The 24629-nt window shown below is 43.7% G+C and overlaps 1 protein-coding gene across 1 annotated transcript in view; it reads right to left on the reverse strand.

The window, feature by feature from the left end:
* The window catches only part of RYR3 (ryanodine receptor 3), a 563044-nt gene that overhangs the window by 172184 nt on the left and 366231 nt on the right, over nucleotides 1–24629 (reverse strand). The window contains 6 exon segments of the mRNA XM_060146948.1: nucleotides 3123–3260; nucleotides 4088–4190; nucleotides 15566–15766; nucleotides 18761–19556; nucleotides 21225–21451; nucleotides 21861–21947. Coding sequence (XP_060002931.1) covers nucleotides 3123–3260; nucleotides 4088–4190; nucleotides 15566–15766; nucleotides 18761–19556; nucleotides 21225–21451; nucleotides 21861–21947 — 1552 coding nt within the window.

Consider the following 24629-nt stretch of genomic DNA (forward strand, 5'->3'; position numbering starts at 1 on the left):
AAAACAGAAAGATAGATCAATGGAACAGGATAGAAAGCCCAGAGATAAATCCACGCACATATGGTCACCTTATCATTGATAAAGGAGGCAGGAATGTACAGTGGAGAAAGGACAAGCCTCTTCAATAAGTGGTGCTGGGAAAACTGGACAGGTACATGTAAAAGTATGAGATTAGATCACTCCCTAACACCACACACAAAAATAAACTCAAAACGCATTGAAGAACTAAATGTAAGGCCAGAAACTATCAAACTCTTAGCGGAAAACATAGCCAGAACACTCTGTGACATAAATCACAGCAAGATCCTTTTTGACCCACCTCCTAGAGAAATGGAAATAAAAACAAAAATAAACAAATGGGACCTAATGAAACTTAAAAGCTTTCGCACAGCAAAGGAAACCATAAATAAGACCCAAAGACAACCCTCAGAATGGGAGAAAATATTTGCAAATGAGGCAACTGACAAAGGATTAATCTCCAAAATTTATAAGCAGCTCATGCAGCTCAATAACAAAAAAACAAACAACCCATTCGAAAAATGGGCAGAAGACCTAAATAGACATTTCTCCAAAGAAGATATACAGACTGCCAACAAACACATGAAAGAATGCTCAACTTCATTAATCATTAGAGAAATGCAAATCAAAACTACAATGAGATATCATCTCACACAAGTCAGAATGGCCATCATCAAAAAATCTAGAAACAATAAATGCTGGAGAGGGTGTGGAGAAAAGGGAACCCTCTTGCACTGTTGGTCGGAACGTAAATTGATACAGCCACTGTGGAGAACAGTATGGGGTTTCCTTCAAAAACTACAAATAGAACTACCATATGACCCTGAAATCCCACTACTGGGCATACACCCTGAGAAAACCATAATTCAAAAAGAGTCATGTACCAAAATGTTCATTGCAGCTCTATTTACAATAGCTCGGAGATGGAAACAACCTAAGTTTCCATCATCGGATGAATGGATAAAGAAGATGTGGCACATATATACAATGGAATATTACTCAGCCATAAAAAGAAACGACATTGAGCTATCTGTAATGAGGTGGATAGACCTAGAGTCTGTCATACAGAGTGAAGTAAGTGAGAAAGAGAAAGACAAATACCGTATGCTAACACATATATATGGAATCTAAGAAGAAAAAAATGTCATGAAGCACCTAGGGGTTAGACAGGAATAAAGACACAGACCTACTAGAGAATGGTCTTGAGGATATGGGGAGGGGGAAGGGTGAGCTGTGACAAAGTGAGAGAGTGGCATGGACACATATACACTACTAAACGTAAGGTAGATAGCTAGTGGGAAGCAGCCGCATAGCACAGGGAGATCAGCTCGGTGCTTTGTGACCGCCTGGAGGGGTGGGATAGGGAGGGTGGGAGGGAGGGAGACGCAAGAGGGAAGAGATATGGGAACATATGTATATGTATAACTGATTCACTTTGTTATAAAGCAGAAACTAATACACCATTGTAAAGCAATTATACTCCAATAAAGATGTAAAAAAAAAAAAATGTCAGCCCTGAGTGAGGAGCTTTATGTCCCTGGAACATCTGGCAGGGAACCTGTATCCTGCCAACCAGACATGCTTGGCCACCTTCTATTTCTACTTCTGGGACTGCAGGAAAGAAGACTTATGACACAAAGCTTGAACCTCTCAGAATTCTGCTTGTGGGATGGAAGCAGCATGGGGTGCTCCATGGAGTCTCATGCTGGGGTAGCCTTTCAGGTTTGCACATCCTGCCAGAACAGACAGAACATAATCTTTCTGCCTGAGGCCCGGGGTAGCAATGCTAAAGATTGCAGTGCTTAGAGCTTGGACACCATTCTTAGAGTTAGGGAGACTTCACAGAGCTAGGTGACTTAATCTAAGTGACTCCATTTACCTAACATGAAGCGGTCACCTTGGAGGACCCCCTGGCTGTGACATATTGTTTTAGAAAGAAGCAACCACTTTCAAAACTGACTCTCCACAGGGAATATGGGTCAGCTCAGCCTATTTTTAGTTCTGCTTTGGCAGTACCACAAAGGGAGTCTAACTCACTTTTTTGGACCTTTGAATCATGCTGGCCTGTCCTCACCAAAGACCCCCCGCCCCCACGCCATGGTGACAAATAGGACTGACCAAGGGTTGCCAGTGCAACTGCTTCCAGAAGCTTCTACACTTCTGCTGATAAGTGCGGAGGATTCTTTCCCTTCAGAGATAGTCTGACAAAGATGGAAGGTCAATCGAAAGGGCAATAAGATGTATGAACCCCAAAGCAGTGTTTTCAAACAAACTGAGCACATCTTGACAGTCCATTGCTCTAGTCTATAGTTTGAAAGCATGTTCTAAGATGGATAGGAACAGGGAATAAGATAAAAGGCAACTGTATTAAACCTGGGAAATTCCTTCTTCTTTAGACACTGAAATATTTGCAGAATTTGGTACGATGGAGCAGACTGATTATAATATGCAGACAATCTTCCTCTTGAAATGTTAATGGCAATGGACAGTCAACTGCCTTGCAGAACAAATTATGATCTTGTTTCAACATGGGTCGAAATGGTAGGAGTCATCTGTACTACAAGGATTAGAGAAATGATTTGAACAAGGTTCGTGAATGTTGAAAAACAGAAGGTCCAATTCCTCTGGGATTATATATTAGGAAAATCATAGCCAAAACCCAACCCCCCCCCCCAAACCATTCCCTTTACTTCTGCCTTATTATTATTATTACGTTATTTCCTTTCTGGGGCAAATTTCAACGCTAAGGAACCACAAACAAAAGTGACAGAAACAACAGTGGTTTAGAAGAGGAAGATTATGAACACATAAAAGAAAGAACAGAAATCTGTTTACAGGCATTTAGAAGTAGACAGACAAGAGCAGACCCACCAAGCAATCCATCCCTAAAAGACGACTCAAAGGAAGTTCCTTAAGTCAGAAGAAAAGCATAGCCCCAAACACATAGCAATAAGTTCTGCAAATCATAACAGAACGCTTCCTTGAAGCTAGCTAAGCATCGCTTCTCTATCCCACAGTATTTGCTTAGAAAGTCCGTGATCTTAATTAAGTCTTAGAAGAGTTCCAGGTTGGGGACAGTGTGATTGAAAGGCTCTGGAACTTACTAGGGCATCTCTCCTCCTCCTCTGTCGGCCGCTCCTTCTCTGGCTTGGAAGAGCCTTTGATTTTATACACCAAGGCACGGAATTTTCCAGTCCAGGAGGCGTCCTCCTCTTCCGCTTCCTCTTCCTCCAGGGGAACCCCTAAGCAAGTCACATAACAGAGTGATAACCTCAAACAGTACATGAAGCCACCAGATGATGGAAAGAACATAGGAACACTGCTTCCACCCTTTGGAACTTTCTAAGGATACTACAGGCAGCCTCCCATAAGTATTTATCTACATCATGTCTTTTGGCAAGTTTTTTAAAAAGATGATTTCTTGTATACAAGAACATTAAGTAATTTCAATCCCAAGACTTAACTTTTTCTAACCCATACCCAAAATGGGCTCTAGAGTGTCCACAACGAAAGAGTTAACCATGAGTTACTTCAAATGAAAAAGTCATCTCTTATCCACATAGTACTCAATGCACCCATGTACAAGCAGCACAACTGCTGAGAGCCACTTTAAAACGAGCAGATATGTATCTAAGCAGGGATGGCTGGTTTCGAATCCTTAAGGGCAGACATGGCCATACTTATATCATCGCAGAAGCTAAAAAGCAAAGGGGATCGGAATCTTGGCTCAGCTGGGAGCAGAGTCCCAACTCTCTAACTTGAGGTAAATTGGGTGAGGTTTATATAAAGATCAGTTCTTTTCTTTCCTTCTTTAGAGACCCAGTTCTCTCTTAGATCTCAGCAAAATTTCTTCTAGGTAGTAGTTTCAGTTATTATGCCAGGATGATGTCCTATATCTTCTCTGACCCAAACAGTTTTGGAGAGAATCATTTCTTGGACAATTAGTATTGTAGTTTAAAATAGAAAACTAACTTCGCAGCCCTCCCCCGCCCCCCCCCCCCCCGGAGCTTCTAACGAAGGAATCATGAACAGACTTGTCTTTCATAAAGCTTTTATCTCGGAAGCTCACCGCAGTGAATGAGAAGGTCCTCGTGGAAGTCATACATCTCCTCCCGGATCTCTTCTGGGCACGGGCAGTTCTCCCCCAGTTGAAAGTTAAGAAGCATGTTGATCTTTGAGGGACAAAGAAGAACGGCTAGTTGGTTCTCAATGTCTGTCCAAAGAACTCAGATCCAATCTTAGTCAGACACCTAATATTTCTCTGCAAATTTTTTTTAACTCGATTATTATTTTAGTTTTTTGGTAAAGATGGCCAACATTTAAAAGTAGCTTTCTATAACTGAATCACTCAGCTGCACATCTGAAACATTGTAAATCAACTATACTTCAATAAAACATAAAAATTTTAAAAAAGGGTACAAACTTCCAGTTATAAGATGAATAAGTTCTGGGGATGTAATGTATAGCATAGTGACAGTAGTTAACAATACTATACTTGAAAATTGCTAAGAGAGTAGATCTTAAAAGTTCTCATCATAAGAAAAAGAAATTCATAACTATGTGAGGTGACAGATGTTAACTAAGCTTACTGTGGTGATCATTTCACAATATATACATATATCAAATGATTATGTTGTATACCTTAAACTATACAGTGTTATGCGTTAACCAGATCTCAATAACTGGGAAAAAAACCCCACTACAAATAAAAAAAGAAAAAGAAAAAATTCCAGCAATATTGCTTTGCATCACCAAGACACTGTCTCTGCTCTCCTTCTTCAGAGTAATTATTTTGGTGACTATGGCTCTAATTCCTGTCTTTAAGAAAGAATGCATGATTCTGAGAAAAAAGTCATGCATCCAGCGCATTTTAAATGATCTTTGGAGAGATGAGTCATGAGAATACAAAGACGTAAAAACTACACTAATGAAATAAAGCCATAAACTATGAGATGCTAAAAAAAATAAAAGAGCTTTCACTTTTTTCTGATTATAAAGGTAATTTATTAATTACACAAAACTTGGAGATTACCTAAAGAAGAAAATTTACTGCAATCTCCCCACTCAAAGACAGCCACTGTTTTTAGTTAATATCTTCATGTACGCAGATTGAGATCACACTCTAAATCAACTTTTTTGAAACTCAAATTTTCCACTTAATTTATCTCGAGAATTTAAAATTTTTCTTAACCTGATCTTTAACAGGTGCATTACATTTAATCATAAGGATGAACAGCAGTTTATATAAAATGCATGTAAAATTAATGATCTGCTATGAAATATTTAAGTTGTTTTCACTTTTTTTATCCTCGTAAAATAAAGTTGGTTTGAATTTCTCTAATCGTTTTCTTAGGATAAACTCAGAGAAGCGAAATGCCTGGACCAAAAGGTTTGAACATTTTAATGGCTTTTTTTTTTCCCTTATGATTTTTTTTTTTACATTTTTATTGCAGTGTAATTACCTTACAATGTTGTGTTAGTTTCTGCTCAATAACAAAGTGAATCAGCTATATGTATACATATATCCCCATATCCCCTCCCTCTTGAGCCTTCCTCCAACTCTCCCTATCCCACCCCTCTAGGTGGTCACAGAGCACCAAGCTGATCTCCCTGTGCTATGTGGCTGCTTCCCACTAGCTATCTATTTTATATTTGGTAGTATATATTAGTCCATGCCACTCTCTCACTTCGTCCCAGCATCCCCGTCCCCCTGCCACCAGTGTCCTCAAGTCTGTTCTCTACGTCTGCGTCTTTATTCCTGTCCTGCCCCTAGGTTCATCAGAACCATTTTTCTTTTACAGATACCATACATATGTGTTAGCATACGGTATTTGTTTTTCTCTTTCTCACTTACTTCACTCTGTATGACAGACTCTAGGTCCATCTACCTCACTACAAATAACTCAATTTCATTTCTTTTTATGGCTGAGTAATATCCCAGTGTATATATGTGCCACATCTTCTTTACCCATTCATCTGTCGATGGGCACTTGCTTCCATGTCCTGGCTATTGTAAATAGTGCTACAACGAACATTGTGGTACATGTCTCTTTAGAATTATGGCTTTCTCATGATATATGCCCAGGAGTGGGATTGCTAGGTCATATGGTAGTTCTTTTTTTAGTTTTTTAAGGAACCTCCATACTGTTCTCCATAGTGGCTGTATCAATTTACATTCCCACTAACAGTGCAAGAGGGTTCCCTTTTCTCCACACCCTCTCCAGCATTTATCGTTTGTAGATTTTTTGATGATGGCCATTCTGGCTGGTGTGAGGTGATACCTCACTGTAGTTTTGATTTGCATTTCTCTAATGATTAGTGATGCTGAGCATTCTTTCATGTGTTTGTTGGCAATTGGTATATCTTCTTTGGAGAAATGTCTGTTTAGGTCTTCCACCTATTTTTGGACTGGGTTTTTTTTTGATATTGAGCTGCATGAGCTGCTTGTATATTTTGGAGATTAATCCTTTGTCAGTTGCTTCTTTTGCAAATATTTTCTCCCATTCTGAGGGTTGTCTTTTTGTCTTGCTTATGGTTTCCTTCACTGCGCAAAAGCTTTTAAGTTTCATTAGGTCCCATTCATTTATTTTTGATTTTATTTCCATTACTCTAGGAGGTGGGTCAAAAAGGATCTTGCTGATTTATGTCAAAGAGTGTTCTGGCTATGTTTTCCTCTAAGAGTTTTATAGTGTCTGGCCTTACATTTAGGTCTTTAATCCATTTTGAGTTTATTTTTGTGTATGGTGTTAGGAAGTGTTGTAATTTCATTCTTTTACATGTAGCTGTCCAGTTTTCCAAGCACCACTGATTGAAGAGGCTGTCTTTTCTCCATTGTATATTCTTGCCTCCTTTGTCAAAGATAAAGTGACCATATGTGTGTGGTTTTGTCTCTGGGCTTTCTATCCTGTTCCATTGATCTATATTTCTACTTCTGTGCCAGTACCATACTGTCTTGATTACCATAACTTTGTAGTATAGTCTGAAGTCAGGGAGACTGATTCTTCCAGCTCCGTTTTTCTTTCTCAAGATTGCTTTGGCTATTTGGGGTCTTTTGTGTTTCTATACAAAATGTAATATTTTTTGTTCTAGTTCTGTGAAAAATGCCATAGGTAGTTTGATAGGGATTGCACTGAATCTGTAGATTGCTTTGGGTACTACAGTGATTTTCTCAATGTTGATTCTTCCAATCCAAGATCATGGTATATGTCTCCATCTGTTTGTATCATCTTAGATTTGTTTCATCAGTATCTTATAGTTTTCTGAATACAGGTCTTTTGTCTCCTCAGGTAGGATTATTTGTAGGTGTTTTATTCTTTTTGTTGCAATGGTAAATGGGAGTGTTTCCTTAATTTTTCTTTCTGTTCTTTCATTGCTAGTGTATAGGAATGCCAGAGATTTCTGTGCATTAATTTTGTATCCTGCTGCTTTACCAAATTCATTGATTAGCTCTAGTAGTTTTCTGGTAGCATTTTTAGGATTCGCTATGTATTGTATCATGTCATCTGCAAACAGTGACAGCTTTACTTCTTCTTTTCCAATTTGCATTCCTTTCATTTCTTTTTCTTCTCTGACTGCCGTGGCTAAAACTTTGAAAACTATGTTGAATAACAGTGGTGAGAGTGGGCACCCTTGTCTTGTTCCTGATCTTAGAGGAAATGCTTTCAGTTTTTCACTATTGATAATGCTGTTGGCTGTGTTTGTCATATATGGCTTTTATTATGTTGAGGTAGGTTCCCTCTATGCCCACTCTCTGGAGGGTTTTTATCATAAATGCGTTTTGAATTTTGTCAAAAGCTTTTTCTGCATATACTGAGATTATCATATGGTTTTTATCCTTCCATTTGTTAATATGGTGTATCACATTGATTGATTTGCATATACTGAAGAATCCTTGTATTCCTGGGATAAACCTCATTTGATCATGGTGTATGATCCTTTTAATGTGCTGTTGGATTCTGTTTGCTAGTATTTTGTTGAGGATTTTTGCATCTATGTTCATCAGTGTATTGGCCTGTAGTTTTTTTTGTGACATCTTTGTCTAGTTTTGGTATCAGGGTGATGGTGACCTCGTAGAATGAGTTTGGGAGTGTTCCTCCCTCTGCTATATTTTGGAAGAGTTTGAGAAGGATAGGTGTTAGCTCTTCTCTAAATGTTTGATAGAATTCACCTGTGAAGGCTCCTGGTCCTTGGCTTTTGTTAGTTGGAAGATTTTTAATCACAGTTTCAATTTCATTACTTGTGATTGGTCTGTTCATATTTTCTATCTCTTCCTGGTTCCGTCTTGGAAGATTGTACTTTTCGAAGAATTTGTCTATTTCTTCCCAGTTATCCATTTTATTGGCATATAGTTGCTTGTAGTAATGTCTCATGATCCTTTGTATTTCTGCAGTGTCACTTCTCCTTTTTCATTTCTAACTCTGTTGATTTGAGTCTTCTCCCTTTTTTTCTTGATGAGTCTGGCTAACGGTTTATCAATTTTGTTTATCTTCTCAATGAACCAGCTTTTAGTTTTGTTGATCTTTGCTATTGTTTCCTCCATTTCTTTTTCATTTATTTTTGATCTGATCTTTATGATTTCTTTCCTTCTTCTATTTTTGGTTTTTTTTTTTGTTGTTGTTGTTGTTCTTCTTCTTTCTCTAATTGCTTTAGGTGTAAGTTTAGGTTGCTTATTTGAGATTTTTCTTCTTTCTTGAGGTAGGATCATATTACTATAAACTTCCCTCTTAGAACTACTTTTGCTGTACCCCATAGGTTTTGGATCATTGTGTTTTCATTGTCATTGTTGCTAGGTATTTTTTTATTTCTTCAGTGATCTCTTGGTTATTTAGTAGCATATTGTTTAGCCTCCATGTGTTTGTATTTCTTACAGTTTTCTTTTCCTGTAATTGACATCTAGTCTCATAGCATTGTGGTCAGATAAGATACTTGATATGATTTCAGTTTCTTAAATTTACCTAGGCTTGATCTGTGACCCAAGATATGATCTATCCTGGAGAATGTTCCATGTGCACTTGAGAAGAAAGTGTATTCTGTCACTTTTGAGTAGAATGATCTATAAATATCAATTAAATCTATCGGGTCTGTTGTGTCATTTAAAACTTGTGTTTCCTTATTTATTCCCTGTTTGGATGATCTGTCCATTGGTGTAAGTGGGGTGTTAAAGTCCCCTTCTATTATTGTATTACTGTTGATCTCCCTTTTCATGGTTGTTAGCATTTGCCTTATGTATTGAGGTGCTCCTATGTTGGGTGCATAAGCATTTATAATTGTTATATCTTCTTCTTGGATTGATCCCTTGATCATTATGTAGTGTCCTTCCTTATCTCTTGTAACAGTCTTTATTTTCATGTCTATTTTATCTGATATGAGTATTGCTATTCCAGCTTTCTTTTGTTTTCCACTTGCATGGAATATCATTTTCCATCCCTTCACTTTCAGGCTGTATGTGTCCCTAGGTCTGAAGTGGGTCTCCTGTAGACAGCATATATACGGGTCTTATTTTTGCATCCATTCAGCCAGTCTGTGTGTTTTGGTTGGAGCATTTAATCCATTCACATTTAAGGTAATTATCAATATGTATGTTCCTATTACCATTTTCTTAATTGTTTTTTATTTGTTTTTGTAGGTCTTTTCCTTCTCTTGTGTTTCCTGCCTAGAGAAGTTCCTTTAGCATTTGTTGTAAAGCTGGTTTGGTGGTGCTGAATTCTCTTAGCTTTTGCTTGTCTGTAAAGGTTTTAATTTCTCCATTAAATCTGAATGAGATCCTTGCTGGTTAGAGTAATCTTGGTTGTAGGTTTTTTCCTTTCATCACTTTAAATATGTCCTGCCACTCCCTTTTGGCTTGCAGAGTTTCTGCTGAAAGGTCAGCTGTTAACCTTATAGGGATTCTCTTGTCTGTTATTTGTTGCTTTCCCTGGCTGCTTTTAGTATTTTTTCTTTGTATTTAGTTTTTGATAGTTTGATTAATATGTGTCCTGGCATGTTTCTCCTTGGATTTATACTGTATGGGACTCTCTGCGCTTCCTGGACTTGGGTGACTATTTCCTTTCCCATGTTAGGGACGTTTTCAACTGCAGTCTCTTCAAATATTTTCTCAGACCCTTTATTTTTCTCTTCTTCTTCTGGGACCCCTAGAATTAGAATATTGGTACATTTAATGTTATCCCAGAGGTCTCTGAGATTGTCCTCCATTCTTTTCAGTCTTTCATCTTTATTCTGCTCTGCAGCAGTTATTTCCACTATTCTATCTTCCAGGTCACTTATCTGTTCTTCTGCCTCAGTTATTCTGCTGTTGATTCCTTCTAGAGTATTTTTAACTTCACTTATTGTGTTATTCATCGTTTGTTTGCTCTTTAGTTCTTCTAGATCCTTGTTAAACGTTTCTTGAATTTTTTTCATTCTATTTCTGAGATTTTGGATCATCTTTACTATTATTACTCTGAATTCTTTTTCAGGTAGACTATCTATTTCCTCTTCATTTGTTTGGTCTGGTGGGTAAAAACCTTCCTCCTTCACCTGCTGCATATTCCTCTGTCATCTCATTTTGTTTAACTTACTGTGTTTGGGGTCTCCTTTTCCCAGCCTGCAGGTTTGTAGCTCCTCTTATTTCTGGTGTCTGCCCCAGTTGGTGAGGTTGGTTTAGTTGTTTGTGTAGGCTTCCTGGCAGGGGGGGACTGGTGCCTGTGTTCCGGTGGGTGGGGCTGGATCTTGTCCCTCTGGTAGGCAGGGTCACGTCTGGTGGTGTTTTGGGGTGTCTGTGATCTTAGTATAACTTTAGGCAGCCTCTCTGCTAATGGGTGGGGTTGTGTTCCTGTCTTGCTAGTTGTTTGGCATAGAGCATTCAGCACTGAAGCTTGCTGCCCGGTGGGTGGAGCTGGGTCTTAGCATTGAGATGGAGCTCTTTGGGAGAGCTCTCGCTGATTAATATTACATGGGGCACGGAGGTCTCTGGTCGTCCAATGTCCTGGACTCAGCTCTCCCACCTTGGCAGCTCAGGCCTGACACCCGGCCGGAGCACCAAGACCCTCTCAGCTGCATGGCCGCTTCTTACATCAAAGTCTCTGTGGGACCATTGCAAAGTCCACAGGCCTCTGCATGACCCAAGCACCTCTCACTACCAGCGCAGTCACGTTGGCATGCACCACCCAGTAATTCCAACTGGAGCTGCCATTTTAATGGCTTTTGATATTAATTGCCAGACTGCTCTCCAGAAAGCTCACAACAATTTGCATTAATACCAAATTTATACAAGAGTGTGTATTACTTTGCCATCTCCATTATGGTAGTGAGAGTTAACATATTTTCAAATAGTTTCCAATTTAATGGGTGAAAAATGTCATATCTCTGTTCCTTTTATTTTTCATTTTTTTAAAACAGTCCTAATCTTTTTAATTCATTTATTTTATTTATTTATTTTTGGCTATGTTGGGTCTTCATTGCTGTGCGCAGGCTTTCTCTAGCTGCGGTGAGCTGGGGCTACTCTTTGTTGCAGTGTGCGGGCCTCTCATTGCAGTGGCTTCTCTTGTTGTAGAGCATGGGCTCTTGGGTGCGCGGGCTTCAGTAGTTGTGGAGCGTAGCATCAGTAGCTGTGGCTTGTGGGCTCTAGAGTGCAGGCTCAGTCATTGTGGTGCAGGGGCTTTGTTGCTCCGCGGCATGTGGATCTTCCTTGACCAGGGCTCGAATCCACGTCCCCTGATTTTGCAGGCGGATTCTTAACCACTGCATCACCAGAGAAGCCCTCTGTTCCTTTAATTCGCCTTTAATTGGTGAGGTTGAACTTTGCTTTTCCACACAGAAGGACTGTTTTTATCTCACAGTTTATGTATTTTCCATCCATGTTCTTCCTCCATTTTTCTGTTGTGTGATTATCTTTTTAAAAATTAATCGGCGAGTGCTTTGCACATCTGCAGTTTATTAACTCTTGGTAATATATACTCCAAATACTTTTCCCAGTTTTTAGTGAGCTTTTAATTTTGTTTACAGAATTTTTTTTGACATGTAGGTTTTATGTTTTGCAGCCAGCCTGTCATCTTTTCCTCTATAGTTTTGCGTCAGAGATGCTTAACTGTTTCTGTGCCATGGACCACTCTGACAGTCTAGTGAAACCCATGGATTTTTTCTCAGATTAATATTTTAAATACCTAAAACAAAACAGAGAGGATTACAAAGAGAAACAATTATACTGCAATCTAGTTATCAAGATGATAAAAAACAAATTTGTGATACAGTAACATATATACAAAAAGATCTAGCAGCAGGTCTCACATGCACTGAGATCTTGAAGTAGTGATGAATGCAAATGATATTTCAAGGTATTAGAACTCTGTAATATGAAAAAATATGTAGTTTCTGTGGGTGACGAGGTTAGGTACTTGCTTTGCCGCCTATATCAATAACTGAAAGAAATGCTCTTAGAAATTAATGAAAAGTTGGTGAAAATAAAGCTGTCACTAAGATTTCTGGATGTCTAAATTCTTCCACAGACCCATGACCCCAGGTTAGTGAATATCTCGAGGCACTGAAGTAATAGCTAGAGGTAATCTTGTCCATTTTGCTGTGTCAGGCAGAGTAACCCAAACACCAGGCAAAGGGGTATTTTCTACTTTTGTTTAGGATATCTAGGTGAAAAAAATTTACAGTTTCATTTATTAAACCATGAACCTTATTTAATATTGTTAGGAAGATACTTTTTCAAAGCTTCTACTGCAAACAAGTTTCTGGCAGAAGGTAGAGGTATTGTTTGTAATAAAATAATATGGATAAAACAGATTGGAAAAGTGATTTTTGTGGTTATTCCACAATGTTAAATTATGGTAATTATATCAGCAACATATATGGATGGGTTGTTTATTAAATAAAAATCAGATCTGAAGGTCTGATTTCAAGAATCTGAAAGTTAATTTCTTACTGAATGATCTTTCTTTTGTTGCAACACTTAGGAAGCAAGTGGTCCATCAGCCCTCAGGGCGTAACCAAAAGGGGAGTGAACTGACTTTTCTGCCAGGTCATCATCCCCTTTAATGAAAGTCCTTTTCAAAGTGAAAGGCTTGCAAGCTGTGCTTGGCTAATTTGCCAACAATCACTGGACTAATCTTCGCTTTACCTAATTTTGTACTTAGTTACATCCCCCAAGTATGTTTTTTTCATCTCTCTGAATAGTGTATGGATATAGGGCTGAAAACCTCTATTTTATCCTCACAAGTTACAGAAGAATGAGGTAATCATATCACTGTTTTAAAATTCTAATTCCTGTGTATCCTATATTCCAAGTGATTTTGCATTCCTCTGCCCTGAAATTGAAACCCTCCTTATCCTTTATCAATATTAAATTCTTAATTACTCAGAAAGTTCTATGGGTAGGTTCCTTCTAGAAATGAATACTCTGGGAGGGGTGGCAGATGGGACAGCTGAATTTGGTAACAGGGTCCCTGCTTTTATTTCATTTCTAGACCAGCAGCATCAGCATAGCCTGGAAACTCGCTAAACATGCAAATTCTCAGGCCTTACCTTAGACCTACTGAATTAGAAACCCTAGAGGTGGGACCAGCAATCTGTGTTTTATTCAGCCTTCCAGGGATTCTGAGGTCTGCTCAAGTTCTTGAGATACAGACTTCTGAAATGGGTCTGAAATGATTGTTCAGAGGACTGTCTAGAAGGCTAAAGAAGGAAGTGATGGTAGGTCCCAAAGATGACAGAAGAGAAGATAAGGAGGCAGAATGGGGCTAGAAGAGGGTGGAGCCAGCAGGGCCCTTCTAGGATCCAGGATCATGAGCTGTGTCTATGGGGATGACGGTATCAGATGGACAACCAAGTCCCGGCTGGCTTGAGGAGATGTCAGAAAACATGCAGAAACTCTAGTCACTGGCTCACTGACAGAAGGTCATAGTACAGGGCATGAGGCAAATGCAAATACCTCTGACACTAAAACTAATGAGAGCTTGTAGTACTTACAGAATGTTTACTACCTGACAGATTACCTGCTAAGCGATCTAAATGAATTATCTCATAGGTTTCTCACAAACATTATCCACATTTTGCAGCCTGAAGAAACTGAGAGACAAAGAGAAGTAATGCACCCAAGACTACCCGGTGAGTGATGGCGGAGCCGGAATGGGAGCCAGGCTCTGAAGCCAACAGCAGTGTTTTAATCACCACTTCATCCACCTTCCCACTTTTCACAAATACAAGTCAGCCTCTGCCCAGGGAAAGAGGGAATGTTCGCACCTGTTGCTAGTCTAAAAGCAGCCTGACAACATCTGTAAAGCCTTCAAGAATAATTCACACTGGGCTTCCCTGGTGGTGCGGTGGTTGGGAGTCTGCCTGCCGATGCAGGGGACGCGGGTTCGTGCCCCGGTCTGGGAGGATCCCACATGCTGCAGAGAAGCTGGGCCCGTGAGTCATGGCCGCTGGGCTTGTGAGTCCGGAGCTTGTGCTCCGCAACGGGAGAGACCACAACGGTGAGAGGCCCGCGTACAGCAAAAAAAAAAAAAGAATAATTCACACTCACTGCATTTTCCTCACCACAGTGCAAAGTACCTGCTCTCACCAACCCACAGGGCCTTCGCATTTTGCCTCTAGCAAAGAGATGTGAAGCTCTGTCTGCTCTGTATCAAGGCCAGTATCATTCAAAGGAATCTTAAAAAGCCAAGATAGGTGGTTCATTTTTAAGCCAATATAAGTATCTATAGCCTATAAACTAGGTTTTAGGAACGTAACTGGACCATGCTGTGATGGCCTCGCCATTGTTACAAAATGGTGGTAATTATATCGACAACAATTTATGGATAGGCTGCTTATTAACTATATATAAGATCCAAAGATTTGGTTTCGACGACAGAAAATGAATTTCTTCACTGGAAGATCTATCTTGTCTTTTGAAACTGAGGGAGCTGTGACAAATGGCCTGCAGGATATACGTGAGCGGCCGAGCAGCGGCGACGAGTGGAGACCATTATTTTATAAGCTGTCCCTCCCTCATCTGCAAGTTTCTCACCAGGATTTTCATTCTTTTCAAAGCAGCCTTTCAACCTGGATGAGGCTGACTACGAGGTGGGGTAGCGCAAAGAATGGAGACAACACATCCCAGGAGAGGACTCCCTCATCCATGTCGTGCCCTCCAGTCTTCCTGGGGCTGCGGTGGGGTGATTCCAGAGGGTCTCGGTCAAGGAAGACCGTGCACCCGCCCTCACGAGTCAGGAAATGCGGACCACATTCTGTTGATCTCTGCTGGAGAGTAGAGTTCTGACTTCTGGAAGGACTGGACAGAAATGCTTCTAAGGGGTAGAAGCTGGATCCTAACAGAGACAGGAGTGGTGGCATGAGCGAGCGACGGAAAGGAGGAAGCCTGGCTCTGTGTGTGGTTTTGGAAGGTTATCTTTCCACCCAAGACAGCTGGCCGAGGCTTCCCAGTTGTCTCAGCACAGGACTAGCCTGTCTCCTGGTGCTGGCCGGGGTCTTTCAACCTCCCAGGAAGGCTTTGCGTACCCTGCTTTGTCGGGTTCAAGCTCTTCCCTAGGAATGGGATGGAGGCTCAGAAGGGGCTTCTCACCTGCTCCTGCGGGGGTGAGCGGAACTCCCTGGTCTTCCGGGCAGTCAGGGCCGCAGACATGTTCAGGGCCTGCATGAGTTCGTTGTAGCGGAACTTCTGATTCGCCTGGAGCTTGGAGACATAAATGTCGCCAAAGGCCACGATGGCCTCCACCCGGTGTTGCAGCTCACAGTCACAGAGATAGCTGAGGAGCTCACACATCTGCAAAAGTGTACACACATGTGAATATAATAATACTTCATGTACATTGGTAAAGCGGCTATCATCCCCATTCTACAGATGGTAACACTGAGACTTAGGCGATTTAAGGAACTTGCCCAGTGTCACACAGTAAGCATAGAGCTATTACTGGAATCCAAGTTGGCCATTACTGGATGACTCTGGATTAGTACTTGAACCCAGAGCCCAGCTCTTTACCGCTGGGCCAGGAGAACAACAGGAAAATGAGCTCATTAAACAGAGAGCGTGTCTGCCTGTGGAGACAGAGAACAGCATGTAGGAGAGCGTTTTCCCAGGGCTCTAAGCTCAGTACGGAAACCACCACTGAATGGTCCATATGAGCGCTGGGTCTCCTTCCTGACATCTTCTGGTGCTGGATGATGGGAAAGCGAGACTTCTGCTTCCCTCCCCATGTTTCACTGTTTTTGTTTATCAGCACTGTTTTTCTATGATCGATTGTTATAACTAATCTTATCGCCATTAGAATTTACACTAATAAGAAAAAACCAGCCCTACCTTACTGAGCACTAGCTACATGCCAGACACTGTGCCAGGCACTTGCCATACTTTATGTGTGTTCCTCATATTTTTACTAAAGCAGAAGTTCTATTTACCCACCTCCACTTAACCCATCACACGTGACTAAAGAACACTCTCCAGGGCTTCCCTGGTGGCGCAGTGGTTGAGAGTCCGCCTGCCGATGCAGGGGACACGGGTTCATGCCCCGGTCCGGGAGGATCCCACATGCCACGGAGCAGCTGGGCCCGTGAGCCATGGCCGCTGAGCCTGCGCGCCCAGAGCAAGAACACTCTCCACTGTGTCTGGGCACAGACAAGCCCCTGGTGGTGGGATGCTGTCACCTAGCAGGACAGTCTCTGCACATCTGCCCACCTCTGCTCCAGCCAGGTGAACTGGGACCCAGAGCTTATGCTCGTCCTACTTGTGATTATAATTACAACATTTAAAGTCAGGTGGGTGAATGAAATAGGAAAACCAAGTTGAATGACTAGGGAACATCTGTGAAAGGCGAGTTTTTTTTTTTTAGAAATGCTAAAATTGAGTGTGAGTTAGACAACTATAAAAAGTTGGGGAAAATCATAAAAATCTAGAGGCATTTTGCACTCAGGTTGCTTTCAATTACCTCTAAATCTGCAGCCTGCCTTAATGACCCCAAAGTTGTAATCATAGATGGCGCATGACAGGTGTCATCCATGGAAAAGAGGGGACTCTATGTGCCAGTCAGGGACTCACATTAAAGAAGAGGTCTTGCCCCCAAATCATGTGCATATAGATACCTGCTTCAATTAAACTGGCTACTGCAGGCATACTTATTTTCTTAATTTTAGAGTTAAGAAAAGTTACAATAAAATAAGCCAACTCTTAGTTTTGACATTTTCCTATTGTTTTTCTGCTTTATCTCATTTATTTCTGCTCTAATATTTATTTCCTTCCTTCTGCTAAATTTGGGCTTGCTTTGTTCTTTTTCTAGCTTCTTGAGGTAAAAAGTTAGATTATTTGAGATCTTTCTCCTTTTTTTAATGTAAACATTTTTTGCAATGTACTTCCCTCTTCTATTTTTGCTGCATCCCATAGGTTTTGGTAATTTTTGTTTTCATTTACATTTGTCTTGAGGTAACATCTTTTTTTAAAAAAATTAATCAATTATTAAAAAAAAAAAAAGAAGAGGTCTTGGCCCTCCATCAGAATAGCACATTTCTATGTTTTAATAAAATATTTAAGGTACATATGTAAAATTTGTTGTACTTCTCCTCTATATTCAATGTTTTGATGAAATGGCCACCTACCAATCCCATCATATTGGATAAGAGAGCTTCGACTGCAGATTTTTTTTTTTGCGGTACACGGGCCTCTCACCATTGTGGCCTCTCCCGTTGCGGAGCACAGGCTCCGGACGCGCAGGCTCAGCGGCCATGGCTCACGGGCCCAGCCACTCCGCGGCATGTGGGATCTTCCCAGACCGGGGCACGAACCCGTGTCCCCTGCATTGGCAGGCGGACTCTCAACCACTGCGCCACCAGGGAAGCCTGGATTATTTTTTATAATATATTTTATGGTAAAATATGTTTCCAATTATATTTTTTAACAACACATTTTACTATTATGTTTTACTATATCATCATCCACATTTTACAAATCATAAAGCCAAGACTGATGGGCTACTGACTTGGCAAATTTATTTAGCTAGTAAGTGGCTGAGACACAGGAAGTGAAATCCAGGGATGCCTGAACCAGGGTCACTCCGCTAAGATCAACTGCTCTCCTCTATTTCTTTTCTTTTCTCTTTTTTTACTTTCTAGAAAATTTACTGAAGTATAGTTGATTTACAGTGTTGTGTTAATTTCTCCTCTACTTGTTTTCATTTCTCTCTTCTCAGTGCTGAGAAGACAAAGGTCACCATCCTCTTCCGTGCATCACTGATGCTAGCTTACGTCTGGTAAGACTAAGCTGCGCGAGGGGGCAGCTCTCAGTGAGCAGGACGCCCAGCGCAGATGGCACTTTCTCTGAGTGCCAGTGTAACAGGTTCACGTCAGGCTTGTGATCGGAGCACGGCAACAAATGAGAGCGGCTGATGAGTGTGGTCAATCTACAAGCCAGTTCCTTTGGTCAACTCCACGGCCAAAGGCTCCTCCCCGTCTCCAGACAAGATGTCACAGATGAGCGCTTTAGTCCCAAAGGGTAGGAGAGAAGACCAGGGAAAATCCATCGCTGGGACCAGAAAAACAGTTCTAAAGCACACGCTTTATTGACGAGGGCTGGTATTTTCGTTTTGGTTTGGGGAGACTTAGGGAGTACCTTCCAGCTCAGAAACAAGCAGGACCAGTGGGCGCTCTCCCTGAGCATCTCTGCTACACTCCACGTTCAAGCCAATGCCCACAGTCCTGGCATCACCACCAGGCTGCACTGTCACCCTCCCCAGCTCTCTCCAAGGGCAGGATGCTGGTTGCCCCGAGTTACCTGCAGCTTGACGGACTCCGGTAATCGGGTCTGCAACAAGCCTTTGACGGGAGCCTCCTTGCTGGCCTTTTCCCCAGCCTCCACAGCCTTCTCCTCCACCTGGGTCACCTCCTCCTTCTCTGCTCCGCCCTGTGTGTCCCCACTGTGCTCCCCAAACACGGAGGGGTCGATGACAAGGAGGATCTGCCGAACATCGTCATCGTCAAACACCCCCATGACCAGCAGGGTTCCGATGAGTTTCAGCACAGGCACGAACTGGAACTCCACGGACCCCCCCACGGGGTCCCGGATGTGAGCCCCACTGCACCGCACTGCCTCCGTCAGCATGCTCAGCGCCTTCGTCTTGAGAAGCTCCAAGGGAATCTCGGGGCTCTGCTTCTGGTGTTCCTCGCTGGTCATGACGAAGCAGGCGGGGGAGAACCTGAACCCTGGCTTGAGGCACGTTCTCGGGCCCACCCCAGGGAGCCCATGCCTCTTGGACTCGTCCGGGTACAGGCGGATTTTCCTGGTGCTGCTGGTGATGGGGATGATGTACTCATTCTTCATCATCAGCTTCCTCTCCTTAGCGCTGGCCAGGTGGATGCTGATGAGAAGGTCATAGAAGCCGGAGCGCAGGAAGCCAGGGAGGTACTTGTTGTCAATGGCGTAGAAGAGCTGGGAGAGGTCCACGTGGCTGCACAGGGCGTAAGCCACCCGGCTGTTTCCCAGGGCACACAAGGCGCTGTAGAGTCTCAGCGTGTGGTAATGGAACCACATGAGGTCCTCCTTCTCGCAGAGCTCCAGGATGTCCACACACCTGAGGAGGAGACAAGCAATCAACCACTCCAGGGGGAGAAAACTGCCAGAATTCAGCAGAGCGCTGACCCTTGGAATCCCCACGCGTCTCACCCGAGCCAAGGAAGGCAGAGTGGGTAGAACCTGGAGGAGTCTCTCACGGGTTATCATTCGTCCCACCATTTCTAACTATGAGGGTCTCAAAAGTCTGTAAGACTTAAAAGCCGCTAGCTTACCAAATATCAAAGTCCCCACTATTAGGGAAAAACCCAACTCAGAACTGAAAACATTCAGGTACATGACAGGTGACTCGGTCCTCTTATTTGTAGGCTCAAGGGGATCCTCTGTTTCCTGATGTAAGAGCCCCTCAGAAGACCTAGCTAAAGCCCTCCCATCAATTCACCATCTGCCTCATCTATGGAATCTCCAGTTTACCATCAGCCATGGGGCTATCCTTTTCCTGAAAACAAACACACACCCACGCTCTTGTCCAGAGAGGAAACGCCTTCCAACCTGTGATGAGTTGGCGTAGTCAGGTAGCCGGTTCACTTTCTCCATCCTGACTGTAGAGATCTATTTGCTGTGTATTATTCCCTTGTGTGCGGGGGCCCGGGGCTCTGAGCTCCGCTTAGATTTTTCCATTTTGTCTTGCTTCTCACTGAGAACCTGAGGACACTTTGCAATTGGCTTACTTGGCTGGTCTCCTGGTCTTTGCTGCTCCTTCCCTACACTAGCCTGCCCTTCTGCTGCCCATGACCCAGTGGAATACCTAAATGTGAGCTGTGCTGGTGTCAAATGCCTCCATCCTCTATTGCTTTATCTTTTCAGTCCAAGAGATCAAGGGGTAATAACATCCATAAAAATAAAACTTACTTAATTTTTTCTATGGACAGAAACTGAACTAGATTTTCCCTACCCAATTGAATTTTTTCTCTCTGAGCAATCCTTTGGGTGGGCATTGATCTCACTGTACTGATGAGAAGACTGAGGCCTGGAGTGCATGAGTAACTCACTCAAGGCCACGCAGCCAGGAAGTGATAGCGCTGGAATTGAATCTAGGTCATAATCCAGGAGCACATTTTTAATTTTAATTTTTATTTTTTCGGTACGCGGGCCTCTCACTGCTGTGGCCTCTCCCGTTGTGGAGCACAGGCTCCGGATGTGCAGGCTCAGCGGCCATGGCTCACGGGCCCAGCCACTCCGCGGCACGTGGGATCCTCCCAGACCGGGACACGAACCCGTGTCCCCTGCATCGGCAGGTGGACTCTCAACCACTGAGCCACCAGGGAAGCCCCAGGAGCACCTCTTAAAGAGTGGGGACCAGGAGCCTGATTCTTGGTTCTCTAAGCAAGCTAGGCATGCCTCATTCTTCCCCTTCTTGCCATCAATAACATATAATTTCTGAGCCACGCTAGGGTTTTTAATTAAGCGCATGGAAATATCCCTGAGTGCAGGTACTCGGAGCTACAGTGAAAGCCCCGTGGCAGACACGTCACTGTGAATATCATGCTGTTTCTGAGTGAATAATCAAAGTGGGGAAGGGAAAGAAGAGAAACCGAGGCTTCGGGGCAATCAGCAGTCGTCTTGGGCCCTTTGCCAATGGGGATGATCCTCCTTCCCTTCTGGGCTTGCTGGGTACTGCTTCCCTGCCTCCCGGGCCCGGCCCTTCCTCTCTGGGCCCCCCCACTACCTGTTCTCCTCGGGGATGTAGAGCGCCATCATCTGTAGAGGCTCCAGGCACTGCACCACCCAGCCATGGCGGTCGCTCACCCGCTCCGTCTCCACCTTCAGGAAGCTGCTGGGCATGCGGCTCCAGAGGACGGGCTGGATGGTTTGGACGTCCAGCCGTGGTGGGCACTGCGGGACGGGGTTTTTCTCTTCACTCTTAAATATGGCTGCCGACAGGGGCATGGCGTTCTGGGGCAAGGCAGAAAGGCATCAGGGAGGAGAACACACGTGCAACACAGAGATGCTCAGTGGCTGGACAATACTCCTGGCCCATGTTGACCAAAAGGATGAGCATACATTAAAGAGAGACAAACGCATCCAGGGACCAATGAGGGCTTCACCGGCATCAGTGAAGACCTGACATCATGGGTTATGTAAACATTCATTAATTCTTTCGGTACTCAACAGAAGTGGGAGAAGGGGAAAATGGGAACCTATCTACGGTTGCATGAATTTCACATGGAAGTGTAGATGTTTGGGAGGCATATGAGAAGCAAGAGGTGACAGATTCCCGGTTTTCTCAGGCCTGAGCTTCTCCCCCTAATGGTCAGCATGCCCCCTCATGTCACAGACATTAGATGAGGGGACAGATACATACCTTCAGCTTCCCAAGTTCAAACTGAAACAAAGAGGTGCTTGTAGGCTGCAGGAAGACCGCTGGAAACACCTTGGTATTGGGCTCCACCTGGAAAGCAAAACAAATCCAGATGTTTGCCCAGAATTATAAACCCACAGGGGGCTAAGTCATGGGTGTTTCAATCAACACCCTCACTCCAACTTGAGCTGAAAGAGGGCAGTTAACGGGCTGCTGATTGCCCACTGCTCAGAGATTCCCGGAGACCCGGTGCCTAACCGTAGCTACTGTCACTGCTCCCACCTTCAACACTCCCTTCCTCTCTCCACTCGGGGCCGAACGATCTCACGCCCTTTCATTTCCTCTCTCGGGTAACCAAAGCCAGCAGCTTTCTGCAGTGCTCAGGGGGACCGTCACAGCGGGGAGCAACCCACCAGCCACCGAAGGCAGGGCCTGCTCTGGTCACAGAACGAGCTGAGGCGCTGGCTCTTCACAGAGCACGGAGACCGCCCCCCCACCCCCCCCGCAGGCCCACAGCAAGCACCACCATCCATCACTCCCGCCCTGGAAGGTGACAAGGGAGGGTGGTGCGGTGGCTTCAGTATCCTTTCTCAAGGCACACAGGCGTCAGTCAGGCAAAGCGGGGGGACCTACAGCAGAGCGTCGCAACCTCAGCCCTACTGATAAATGTCTCCAGGGTTGCCAAGTGTCCCTGAGCCCGCTTTGCAGGCAGGGACCACGCGGCGCTTCCCTGGAATTACACGAAGAGGCTGCTCCTGGAGCCTCTCTCCTCCCTCAAAACCGTTCCCTCTCACTTGGCTCCTCTGGACTTCTCTCCACCCCTTCCTCACTCTCCATGATTTTAGTTCTTACATTAAGAGGTGCGGGATTCACCAGCTGCCTTTTAGCTGCCACTGAGATGAGGCATGTGGATTGATTTACTTATGACATCAGGGGCTCCGCTTATCCCTTGCTCACCTTGACGTCGGGCTTTTGATCAGACTCGGAGGACGACGGAAGAAGAAATGGAACTTTAATTCCACCAACTAAAGTCCTTTGCCTTTAAGCAAATTCAGACATTAGGACATTCTTGCAACTCTCCCGACCCGTCACATTAGGGGCTGCTGGGTATTGGGAACATACCCTAAAAGTGTCCCCCAGTGAGTCACCCTCTTGTACAATCCCCTCTCCTAGAACCTGTGCCTTGTTTCCAGCAAACAGAATATGGCAAAAAGCGACTGTCATGCCCTTGATTGGGTTACATTGTAGAAGACTCCATCTCAGCAGATGGGAGAGGAAGATGGTCCAGATAGCCTCGGAGAAGTAAACTGCTTTGTTGCCAGAGGGCCATGTGACAGGAGTTCCAGGGGGGGTCTCATGGGGCTGAGAGTGGCTGGCCCCTGGCTTCAGCCAGCAAGAAATGGAGCCCTAGTTCTACAGATGTAAGCAAATGAATTCTGCCCACAACCATGTGAGCTCAGAAAAGGACCCTGAGCTCCAGAAAGGAATGCAGCCTGGCTGACACCTTGACTGCAGTCTTGTGTGATGCTGGGCAGAGGACCCAGCTAAGCTGTGCCCCGACTCCTGGCCCGTGGACACTGTGGGACAATAAGTGAATGCCTTTAAGTCACTGAGTTTGTGGCAATTTATCAGGCGATAGAAAATGAATAGAGCAGTTTTCCTTTCTGCCGGGATATTTGTTACAGGCTTCTTGTAAATAATGAACTTCCTCAATGCATTTAGACATAAGAATTATAAACATACATTTTTATGGCTGGAAGTGACTTAAAAGATTGTCTGGTCCGGTGCTATCATCGGCTCACGATGAAGAGGCCGGACTGCTTAGACCCCAGGCGCGCACCCAGCACATGTCATTTGAGCACACTGTAGTAGGCTTACGTTTCAGATCAAACATTTGCTTTTACCTGATGCTTCAGGTACCCATGGGTGATGTGAAGGGATGATGCCAGTAAAACCAACAGGTAGGGAGGGGGCTGCTAGAACTGCCTAGGCTATGTCTGAAATAAGCTTTGGTAAGGACATTCGACAATCATTTAGTGCCTATCACGTACCTTCTTTGTGCCAGGATCTGGGTTTATGGGTGAGAGACACATATGGGAAATTCTGATTTGATGCTGTGTGACTATGGCCACAAGGCAAGACCCATCTCTGGTCTGGCCCCAGATTTCTCAAATACCCAACAGGTAACATCTAGAACAATGTGTGAACTTGAAGCAAGCAGAGGGCTGGCAGCTGAGAAAACTTCACCTGGACCAGCCAGGTGAAGAGAGAGAGAAATGCATTCAGCCAGAGGTTTTCTTTGCTGAGCTAAATTGTACCAGTATAGGGAGCGACAGGCTGAAGAGGGTGGTACCTTTTTAGGTCCCTCAGGAATTGCCCCTGCAAACTTCATAAACTACCCAGTCAAATGCCAGGGCCCTCCTCAAATCTCCTTGCAGAGAGGAGGTCCTTGAAAGCATCTAGCATGGGTGCCCTGGGATGGGTTTATTTCTACCGTGCAGAGTACACTCCCACCACGATGAACAATGAAAACGTCCCTTCAGTCACTGAAATAACAAGAACACACAAGGGTGAGCTCCTGATGGGTGTACATAAGGAGAGAAACTGCAACTGGTGGTGTGGTAAGTGGAATACGGCCCTCCTGACCCCTAGGGTTAGTCCCCTGATCGTGTATGTCACAGGACAAAAGCGTTTCTGCAGATGTTAGTAAGGCTACTGGCCAGCTGACCATAAGACAGACAGAATATCCTTGTGGGCTTAATCCAATTGCAC

This window comes from Lagenorhynchus albirostris, chromosome 1 (genome assembly GCF_949774975.1).
Source record: "Lagenorhynchus albirostris chromosome 1, mLagAlb1.1, whole genome shotgun sequence".
In the NCBI taxonomy this organism is placed as follows: domain Eukaryota; kingdom Metazoa; phylum Chordata; class Mammalia; order Artiodactyla; family Delphinidae; genus Lagenorhynchus; species Lagenorhynchus albirostris.